Source organism: Chiloscyllium punctatum, chromosome 13 (assembly GCF_047496795.1).
Source record: "Chiloscyllium punctatum isolate Juve2018m chromosome 13, sChiPun1.3, whole genome shotgun sequence".
NCBI classification, from domain to species: domain Eukaryota; kingdom Metazoa; phylum Chordata; class Chondrichthyes; order Orectolobiformes; family Hemiscylliidae; genus Chiloscyllium; species Chiloscyllium punctatum.
In genome coordinates this window covers 96,997,491-97,009,298 of record NC_092751.1, presented here as the reverse complement: position 1 = coordinate 97,009,298, position 11,808 = coordinate 96,997,491, and the positions used below count along the sequence as shown (strand labels likewise).

The 11,808-nt window shown below is 36.7% G+C and overlaps 1 protein-coding gene across 5 annotated transcripts in view; it reads right to left on the bottom strand.

Annotated features, from left to right (window-relative positions):
- Positions 1-1,013: 1,013 nt before the first annotated feature.
- LOC140484690 (very long chain fatty acid elongase 6-like) overlaps positions 1,014-11,808 on the bottom strand; it is a 156,346-nt gene continuing 145,551 nt past the window's right edge. For all 5 annotated transcript variants that reach the window (XM_072583368.1, XM_072583367.1, XM_072583369.1 and 2 more), the window contains one exon: positions 1,014-9,339. In XM_072583368.1, the coding sequence (XP_072439469.1) occupies positions 8,918-9,339 (422 nt within the window). In that variant the 3' untranslated portion in view covers positions 1,014-8,917. The remainder of the gene's footprint in view (positions 9,340-11,808) is intronic.

Here is an 11,808-nt window from a genome sequence, read left to right as displayed (position 1 = left end):
TTTAGCACATTAATCCCCTTCATTTTGATATGTATTTATTTTGTTTCAGTTGCATTGACATCTCCATTAAGCTAAAATACTTCACACATACTGATCTTTATTATTGCCAAATTATCCATTTTGATAAATGATCCTTTTTATTGCAAAACGGAAGTTACCATTTTTATTCTTTGACTGACACTTCAATTGTGTAAACAAAGGCATCAAATGGGCATTGTAATTTCCACATTTTTTCGAGCAACATTTAAAGCTGGGTGCTAATTATTAAAGCACCTCACAGAATTCTACTTCAGTTTTATTTATAAATTCTTGTCACCTTTCAATTCTTGTAATTCAGGTCATGAGTGTTGAATATCATGATCACACTAGACCTTTGTCTTATGCTAGAAAACCAAAAATGCAGGTCAGTCTTTGAAAAAGCCCAGTCCTGATGCAGGTGCATATTTGGGTAATGTACTTGTATTTGTGCTGCCAATATAAACTTGATGTAGCCAGCCCAATGGGTTTGGCCAACCCTCTAATTCTGCATTAAGAATGGGCAGAGATAATTTTGAAACTCAATTAATTGACATCAGTAAACAAATTCTAACATGGCAGTTGTTCTAAACTGGCATCCTTGTCAGAAAACAAAACATTACATTTTTCTTCAATACTCATGGTTGCTGGCTTTCAGGTGGTCGAGCCCTTATTACCTGTTCAGCTTTACCTCTAGCTGAATGATGCTGACATATGGATATTACTGAAATTAGGTGCTCAATAACTAACTGAATGCTGCAGCAAAGAAAATACCACCTGTACAGAAATTCTCACATACAAGACACCTGATGCGGAAACATGTAATTAGTGCTGTGGTGCTTCTAGTGTCATGGTGTCCATGAGTTGGAAATATTAGAATTGGCCATGTCCATACAACTTCAATATATTCCTATACTTATTAATACTCAAATGCAATGTCAAGTAATCTAGAAAGTTGTTTCTTCCTAAAAATAAAAGACAATAATGAAGATATTTTGTTTTAATGAATATATTGATGACAATGAATTAGCCATTTTAAAAACACAAATGCATACAGAATGGATATGTACAGAACATTTAGAACATTATAACACATTTGAACATGTTGAACAGCAGATTTAAGGAAATAAATGGTGTCATCTTTGTGGACATAATGGCACATTAAGACAAGTCTTGGACCACCTTATTTCCTGACAGTATGTAACACTAAGACAGACTTTTACTGAAACAACTAATGTTTAAACAAACCGTTTTCCCTGACTCCATTGTTTGCTGATGGGGTGAGGAGTACAAGATGGGAGATAAATGAGAGGTGTTTTATTTCTCACAGGTGTTTATGTACTATCTTATGTCAGTGTCTGCTCCCCAATTGGTAAGGCACTACACTAACAAGGGCCTATGTTGTAATTTGCAGCTCAAATACATGGAACATTTCCAGATCTAAGGTAATGCTAGGTACGCAGAATAAAATGCTGATGGTTTGTATAATTGTGATGACACATCAAGAAATCTCAGTTCAAATAAAAGATGAATGTGTTAGAATATTTAAATGATTAGATTTCAGTCATCCGATTATAGATGTTGGTGGGATTGGAAGATAAGGAATTTTAAAAAGATTTTGAGATCTCTCCCAAGCCTACTGCCACTGCATTTTCAGCTTGTGTCAAGTATATTTTCTCAGCACATTAAATAGATGAGAGGGCAACACCATGTTCCCAGTACGTGGCATTATTTTTCTCAATTCACCAAAGTACATCACCGGGTGTCTTTAACACATAGGTGATTCTGGTGATAAGAGAAATGATCGAGAAGGCTTAGGAATTCACAGTACACATTTGAATAGAATTATCATTACTGTAAACCCTTAAAAGAGTTACTTTGGCAATTTAATATTCAAAAGGTCTTATATATTCTAAAAGAAATGTGGAATTGTAATAAGGATTAGAACAGACTGTATGGTGGTTGGTGCAGGGACATCCACCATTCTGTGAATGTGGATTTTCTTTTATAGTAGTTTTAGTTCTGGCATTCTTCATTTGCTCCTTTAGAAGGACCATGTCCTAAATAAGACACATGTACTAAGTCGTGTATATGTAAGGTAAACATTTCATTTATACTTATTCAGAAACATTTTATCAAATCACCAGTAAGATTAACAAATTCAACCATGTTATAAACATTTGGCTTTTGAACATATTATTTCACTTTGGTTTATGTTTTACTCCACAATTAAAAACAGATAATTGTATTGCAAACATAGTATCAACTAGAATAGAATGAGAATTGCTCCATATCTTGGGCCTGAGATGGAAGGCAACCTTACTATTAGGGATAATACTGATGTTGAAAAGCCACAGGACATTAAAGCTGATTTTAAAAGGTAAAACAAAGATAATCAGAAAAGCAACTCCACAAAGAGACAGAGTTATATATTGTTAAGAATGGAACCATGTGGAGTACAAACTATTCACAGAAACATGGTAAATAAAATATTTTAATTTCCTCATCATTTCAGACATCCATCTTTAAAGGGCAACTTTTAGGAAGGCATTAGAAAAACTCATTTTGACTTTGTGATGTGACATGCAAATAATAATGTTTTGCCATCATTATGAGAATGTACGTTCATTTTAACACATAACATCCCCTCTTCGGAGTTCTTACTTGAGTACCTTATGCAACTTATACTCAAAATTACATTTTTTTTCCTCTCACTTTTGCTAGTTAAGAATGTTAAACATTAACACTGCCTTATTTAGATGTTGTTTGTAGTGAAGTATTGGGAGATATGGCTTCTTGTTCTGCTGTCGCTTTTCTTTTCAGAACCCTGCTACAAAAAGCTGTTCACAGAAAAACTTAATTTCTTCCCTGATCATAGGCTATCAAAAACATAGGCTGGAGCCAGTCTATGTAATGACTATGTAGCTCTGTGCTTTTAAGATCTTAGGAATTAATATTTTTGTCAACAGTGTAGCTGCCAGAGGCCCTCAATGTTTAAATGTAGATGGTGTTACACTGTTTTCACAATACAGAAACCAGTTATTTGATTCTAAAGGCCTAAGCTGGTCCATACAAGTCTCCTGCCACCCCACTTCATCTAACACCATCAACAACTGCTTTCTCCCTCAGGTGTTTGTTTAGTTTCCCCTTGAATCATTGCTGCTTGTTGACTTAGCTGCTCCGTGTAGTTGCAGGTTCCATGCACAAGCCATCCTTTGGCTGAGGAATTGTCCACTGCATTTATTAGTGACTACTTTACATTTATGGCTCCTAGTTATTGTGTCCCCTGCAAATGGTAAATATCTGTTTGTCTACCCTTCTGAACCTTTTAATCATCTTAGAGATATCAATTAATTTCACAATCTCATGCTTGGTACCAACAGAGCTGTATTACAATACTCAACTAATAATAGTATATTGATGTAAAACTGCAATATTTTATGGCTTTTATATTCCAAAAAATGGTATAAAACTCAAGTGTAAACTCTAAATTAGCCAAAATCCCACAACCTATAAAATAACATGACTGTGCTGCATAAATGTATTGAAGTAATGAAAGTTCACTATTTTTTTATAGATTTAAACAAAATGTTCAATTTGGCATGAGATGATTGCAGACAGGCTGTGGAAATAATGACTTCCTGGAGATGGGTAGCAGATTGCATTTCATGCAATCCTCTTAACTCTATGGAAACTCTCCTTTTCCTTTTGGTGCAATTACTCTCTGTATTCATAAACTTTCTCAAGGTGCATTTACATTTGCACTGTATAATCTTCAAAGCAAACTGAGTCAGGCCTCAGCTGTTTCAGGGAAGTGACAGGAGAATGTTTTGGCTAGGAAGTGCAAATTCAGTGCAGCATATACTGTTTAAAAAGTGATCAAGAGTTTTTGTCCCTTGAATTTCCTGCTTGCTCCATAACAGCACTTAGCACAAACGTTTAGATAGTGCAAATACTTATTACCCCCCTGTCTAAAATGTGACTGCTGAGAAAGGAATTTTGTGCATATGCGCAAATACATTAATGCAATACTCTGAGCTCAAATCCAGTCAGAGAATGCAGACAAGTCAATGAAGAATTGTCTTGCTGAAACTGACTACCCTTTTCTTTTCCACTCTGTAGCTGTACACGTGAAAAACTTGTGACAGCGCAGTTCTGCTAGTTAGGATTAAACATCATGTGTCTCTGTTTATTCTGTTATTTTAACTATAATAGATTGAGTTGACTGTATTACTGTCAGCAACTTGTGTTTATTTGTTAATTTTCCTAGTTTTTTTTTCAAAGTCAATGTTTAGGCATTGATGCTGTGGTGCAACAACAGGGTACTTGCAGGTATGAACAGCTGTCTCAAAACACTGGCCTTGAAATTATCCAGTGTATGGATGTTTAATGTATCCATATAAAATTTATTATTGGCATTTCTAAGAGGCAGTTTACAGAAATAGCCGAAGTTAAAATGATGTAAAGTGATAACATCATCATGTTATATTCATACATTTAATATCCACAATTATTTCAAACTGCAGTATTATTTTGGTTGCCATGGATTGCTAATTTAGCATGGTTGTGGTGATTTCAATGGGGACAGAGGAACATTACATCTCTCTTCTGATTATGATAATCATCAACTTTGAGTTTTGAGAATTTATTGCAAGACTAATGCAGCAACTGAATTTATTTCCAAGTTCAACAACAATTTAATTTAAATTAGGTACAATAAAACATTTCTAATGAAGAAAAATACAAAGGGAATGACCATTTGATATATTTTCATGCATCCTCCCAAAGAGCTATAATTTACTGGTCAAAGCATCAAACTATCTCTTAATTTATCCAAACATCTGGCCTCCATTAAATTTTCTGAAAAGCTATTCCAGGCATGAATCACTCTTTGCATTAAACTGCGCTCTGTCCCATCTGTGAAAATGTTTTTCACTGGCATGTAACTTGTCTTTGGTGATTGAATCTTAATGCATCACATTAAAATGTCAATTCCAAACATTATCTTCCGCACTTCATGTACAGTTCCTTCTCAATTGCCTCCTTTAACTGCTGGGAGTCCTGGGTTGGCTTAAGTAAATTAAGAAAATTGCATGGAAAAGAAGGCCATTGCATTTACCTAGCAACTGGACAATAACACACTCTTCATTAAAAGAATTTTAATGGTAATGATTGAAAAGAAAAAAAAACTCCGCCTCTGGAAACTGTTTTAGCAAGGTGGGAAACCATTTAGTTACTTTGTTCTAAATAATGTAGCTAAACATTCTAGCTGCCTTTATATTAAAATAAATTGCAAGATAAAGTTAAACTCTGGGTACCAAAGCAAAAAGCACTTTTTTTTTCAGTTTTGGCTTTTTTTTGTAAAAATAAACAATTTGTTAAAAACTCTTCAAAGTGGAGCTCAACATAAAAGAAAAAAATACAATAAAAGTGAACTCAAAACTAGCTTTAAACATGAAATGCACATTTGCTTTTGGTCAAGTCTATTCTTCCCCTACTGTTGTTCTATGGGAAAACAGCTTCTAAGAATTTTCAAGGGGGTGACTGCCTTGCATCTCATGTACAATTAGCCACTGTCTATTTTCAAGAGAGGAGTTGCAAACATTTGTAATGTTTATGTACAATGATAAGTGGTTCTAAACACATCTTGTTTTATAGATTTGTCACTTTCTCATTACCTTTTAACCAAGAATGCTGTTTCATCCTGATCTATAGGCATGGTATTTGACTATATTACTGCTTATTATGCACTGCCACACATCCATATTTCCCTCATGGTACCTCCTGCTGTTGATAAACAGGAAATGGAAATTAGGAAGTCAGCTCCCACTCAAATTCAGTTTCTCCAACCACTTCAATCACTATAACCTTGCTGCAATCCCCAATTCCCCTCACACTCTCACCATTCCACTTGCTACTTTCCCTACTCCCCTTTGCCATCCTCTGCCTAAACCACCATTTCTCTGGCTATTCTCCTCCATTTTCCTGCCGTTCTCCTCATTCTATTTCCTGTCTCCTTAGATTCCCTTCCATCCCAGAAGCAAGGCAGCGGAAAGAGGCTGTGGTGGGGATGGGGTTGGAGTGGTTTGAAGGGAGCTATGAGATGTGAAGAGAGTGATTGATATGAGCAGACTGTTAGTTAAAGTGAGGAGAGTGGCGAGGAGAACAGGGAAAGCTGCTAGGGATGTCAGTAAACCATTTAAATATTAATTAAATTCATGTTTCCAATTGTGTGCCGACCATCAGTTCTTAAGGTGCCATTAAGCTAAGATAGTGCCTGCACTGAGAATGCTTCTATGATTATCCATGGTAACAGGGAGTTACAGTGACCATTGCAGGCTCTGCTTGGGACGTCACTGCTCTTGATGGCACAGGTTCTGACTTGGCATCTTTGCATGTACAGCAAATGCACCCCCTCATGTTGAGGCACAAATAAATGCAGCCCCTAACCAACCATGCTTTATAATATTTTAAGTATCAAAGTCATTGTTCAGTTTTTTCTGACAAGAAATAACTTCTAATTGTTCATCTGCCATTAAACTCAATCGATAACAATCTAAAATGATTCACTTTTCACTCTAAAATGAATCAAGAGACCCTAGAATATCATGAAAACAAATCAACTCTGGCTAATCTCAAAATTGCACAACAGATTATTTCTGAAACAATTAAGCTATGGCTGTTGTAGAATTAACAGTAAAGGTTGCAAAAATGCTACAGGTGGAGGCCAATTTGTCTCCTTGTGACTTTCTTCAAAATAATTCATATGTTGTCAATTGTAGGATTTCTCATTCTACTGATGGCACAAAAGACAGATGGCCCCCACCACATCAACCCCATGCTCTACCAAGTCCAAATTCCAAAAGCTTTTGTGTAAATGTTTCAGTTAGGAAACAATTTCCACTGTTTCTTAACTAAATTTATCTAGTCAGACCATGGCAATACAGCTAAATCCACCTTTTGCCTGATACACTTTTTTTTGACATGGGAAAGCTACCTTGGAATGACAAGCAATAGACTGCACCATTTAGACTGGTAAATTAGCTTTCAACTTCCAAATTTGGACACATCTGCATTTGAGTTTCCTCCATACTGAGCTCAGCTTCCAGATACAGGACCTAACAAAGCTGAGATGCTTAGCTCAATTTGAGTTTGCTTCAGCACCTTGCACTGGTTAACTGTGTTAGGGCATCAGTGGATATATGAAAGTTTTCAAACTCTCTGTTCATGAGTTACCATGAACAGGAGTGAAAATAAAGACATTGAATTATCTTTTTACCCTGTTAGGTTGATTACACATGTGACAAGTGGATCTAGTAACACACTCTATCCCTAATATAAAAGGAGCTTAGTATTGTATCTGGACTAATGAAAGTGCTGTATTAATGAATCCTACACAGCAACATCTTTGTCAAAATATCTTATCATTAAGAGGCCAAGTTTTATAAGGACTGAGACTTTTATAATGAGGGTGCATTTTTTGTAAATGAAGCACAGCCACCTATCCACATGATTATTTTTTTTTCTAAAGGTGACTGATTTTGCTGGTTGGTCAAGACTCAGCATGTTAAGCTTTTGATGTTAAGAACACTGCTTGGGAATGGCTTTAGCAAATTAAAAGGCGGCAACTTTTATACTGTATGGGACTATTTCCAGATCTTTAGTTGTTGGCTAGGTTAACACGCTGACTTAAAGTCTACATTTCTACTATTGGAGATATTAGCAGGTAAGTGTTTAGTATGTTTATTTTAATGGAGTGTTTATCTTAGTTTGGATGACTCTCCATTAAACAAAGCAGGCAAAGGAATATGCCACGGGTTTGTGAAATAATGATGCCAACAACAATTTATTCAATATTTAATAAGTTTAACTATTAAAAGTAGGCAAACTCTCAAGTGCTTCCCATCCCTCCCCATTACAAGATAAAAGCTATTATTTTAAAAAGGTAATTATTTTATGGTCGGATCAGCAGCTTTATATAATGGGATTTGAAACACTGGAAATCTAGGTTTAATTGACATATTCTTTTCCTCAGAGTCAACAATAAACATGACGAGAGATCTGCCTTTGAACTGTTGTATAAATAGAAGAGGAGCCCTCTAAGTTTTGTATAATCAATTATCTAGGTTCCAAGGACAAACGTACGAAATTTTAAATCCAGTACTCCTTGAAGTTTTGTTCAGTCAGCAGGACCAACACAATAAGGTGCTCAATCCTGCATCTAGAATGTGTGTTACAAAAAGTGTCTGCCTTAAGTATAAGGAAAGATGCTAATTTGAGATTTAATTGTAGGGAAAAATTAGTGTCTTCAGAATGTTCCACACACTATACAGCGGTTAGTGCACAAGCTGGACTACAGTGTGACTGGAAGTCTGAAATATCCTGCACAATAAATTATTTCTGAATTGTCCTTAATTATCTGTATTTCCTCTCTCCCCTGGGCCTTTCCTATTTTGTTTGAAATGATGCACAGAAAAGGTCAACTAGGGTTTGTGAAGCAAACCTTCTGAACATTCATTTATAATCTCCATATCAAACAGTCTAAGGCCATAGCTCACTCCTTTGCATGCTGCTGAAATGGACCCACAGAACTCCACTGCTTCTGCACTTTTTGTGGTTCAAGTCTAGTTTGTACAAAATGGGAATGAAGAAGATTCAGGTGTTCAACATTCTGGGATCTGCTTGACCTGACACCTCAAGTGTTTCCTGGAGATTCAGTCAACAGCTTCCAATGAAAGAGCAGTAGGGAATGTGAACATAGAGAGTGCAATCCTATAAAAATCTACAGAATCCCACAGTTAATATCAAATAACTCCAGACTGCTTTGACAAAACCACAACATCATCCATGTTTGTGCATTAACCACTGACACTATTACTTTAACTTGTTCATCACCCTGAGTTTAATCTCCCTTTAAACCTTTCTTCCTGTTTAAGTAAGTTTCATAGAAGAAGCAGCAAAAGAGAAGAAAATAACTAAAGTACATAATGGAAGACAAGATGATATTTGCAAAGAAGGAAGGGCAATGACCCTCGTGCATCCACATGTAAATCAGCACATTAACCACCATGCCCATTATCATCTGCATGATCTGGGTGAGGGTAATAAACATGGCAAATCTACGTGGCACATGAAAGCCTGCAGCACGAAGTGTATAGTATGAGTACATAAAGGCATGGACGCCATAATTCATTGTCATAAACCAGCCACCACCAGCTACCATATCTTTGTAAGAATACCAGGAGTACAGCAACACGGTGATGTGGTGATACCAGTGCAGGAATATCAGTTTCTGTTTCCGTAGAACGATGAACATAGTGTCACCTGCAATAGAAGGTATCAGATAGTTCAGCAAACTTTAGTAAAATGTGAAGCATATTGAACAGGTAAATACAAAATCCACCGTGGTCAAATTCTGATCATGAGGCAAGAAGATAAGCTAAAGCTGACACGATTATTGTTTTTCTTTCAAATTGCATATTTATATTTGTGAAAGTAAACATATCCAAATGTCTCTTAAAATGTTTAAGGCCAGATCACCTTAAGTCACAACTTGTGTATTGATGGTATAAGGGGTAATGGACCTTTAAGAGAGTTAAAAGCTAGCAGAACTACCTAATATAGCATCAGGTATTCTGAATAAGGTGACAATGTAACATTTGGTCAAACAGCTAGATTAGCTGGGTTGCCTGGAGATAACAAAACAAATTCAAATACGGCCAATCAGATTAAATTACACCCCAAAGTACCAAACTCGAATCCAGTTTGGATTTAATATGTTGACAACATTAAAAGCCAATGACACAATCCGATGCTTTGGGGTATAAGACCGGGAAAAATTGAACAGTTGGAGAACTGCCAAAAGACCAACAGATGTGGGCTGGTAGTAAGAACTCTCTGAGAGGTACCTGTCTAGAGAAGGAGTTTGCACAGAGAAAAAACATCGACACTGACCTAGAGAGCAAATCTATAGAAGAAGTTTAAAAACAGAAGATTTGACAGCTGGCTGGTTTTGAAACTTGAATTTTTTTGGTAGATCTTAATCAGGGTTTTATCGGGACTAGAATTACAGAAGGTAAAGTAAAATATAGGTTAGAGGAAGGAGTCGTAAATAGTTGCTGGTTCATTATTTTCTGTTATACTTTCAGAAATAAAGTTGTTAATTTTTACTTAATAGTTCTTGGCCTCTTGAATTTTCACAGATTACTGCACAGGATAAATCTTTTGTGTTGCTGGAGGAAATTAAGCAGGAGGGTTTATCTCGTGACGTTAGAGTTTGGGGGCTCAGTCGTCAGGATTTAAACTGGTTTAGACAGATTTGAGGGTATGAAAAATCCCAGCAGATTTAAACACTTGCAGGTTAATGTCCTAGATCTTTAAATAAAATGTAGGTGGGACAATTTGTTTAATTTTGGTTGATTAAATTAAAAGTGAGAGAAATGGCTTTTAAAATTGCTGAAGAGGTTCTGGGATTTGATGATGATTCTCAAATTGGTCAAGGAAGTTTAGAAGGAAAGAAAAAGGCCATACTTTTAGAATTAGCAAAGAAATGCGATTTGGGTTTAACCAAGGACAAAAGTAAAGATGAAATTGTACGGGAATTACTCAAACAATGAGGTGTGTCAGAGAAACAGACAAGTGCAGTAGAAGTAGAAAAACTTAAATTACATTTAGGAAAATGGAGTTAGAAGATAAACAAAGAGAGAGGGAAAGAGGAGAGAGAGAGAGAGAGGGTTCTTAGCTGAGCAAAAAGAGAGAATTTGAACTTGAGAAGTTGCGACTTAGTCAGCAAAGTCAAGTTAACAGGATGGAGATTAAAAGAGAAGGTAGTGATATATACAAATACATCAAAACTCTGCCACATTTGATGAGAAAGATGTTGAAGCCTTTTTTATTTCATTTGAAAAATTGGCTAGGCAGATGGAGTCATTTGAGGATTTAAGGGTAATGCTACTTCAGACTAAACTGGTAGGCAGACCTAGTGAGGTATTTGCCATGCTGTCAGATGAGGGGTCAAGAGATTATGTAGAGGTTAAACAGGCTATTTTAAGTGGTTATGAATTGGTACCAAAGCATATAGACAGCGGTTCAGAAACATAAATAAGGAACCAGGTCAGACTTATGTTGAGTTAGAAAGAATTAAACACAGTCATTTGGATAGATGGGCATGTACTTTGAAAATAGATAGGACCTTTGAGGCTCTAGATTAGATTACTTTCAGCATGGAAACAGGCCCTTCGGCCCAACAAGTCCACACCGCCCCGCCCAAGTGCAACCCATCCATACCCCTACATTTACCCCTTACCTAACACTATGGGCAATTTAGCATGGCCAATTCTCCTGACCTGCACATCTTTGGACTGTGGGAGGAAACCAGAGCACCCGGAGGAAACCCACGCAGACATGGGGAGGACGTGCAAACTCCACACAGTTAGTCGCCTGAGGCGGGAATTGAACCCGGGTCTCTGGCGCTGTGAGGCAGCAGTGCTAACCACTGTGCCACCGTGCCGCTCTACAAGAGATTATTCTGCTGGAGGAGTTTAAAAACTCACCTCCAGAGATAGTAAGAATTCAGGTGGAGGAACAGAAAGTTTAGGAAGTGAGAAGAGCAGCAGAATTAGCAGATGAGTACATGTTGGTGCATAAGATGAGCTTCAGGCCAGAATTTTGTCGTGTGAGGAACAGAAGTTGGGAGAAGATTCCACACTACAAGCCCAAGAAAAAAAGAAGAGCACTGGTAAGAATTACCACAGGATAAAAAAGAAGCCCAAAAGGTGGAAAGGGGTGAAAGGC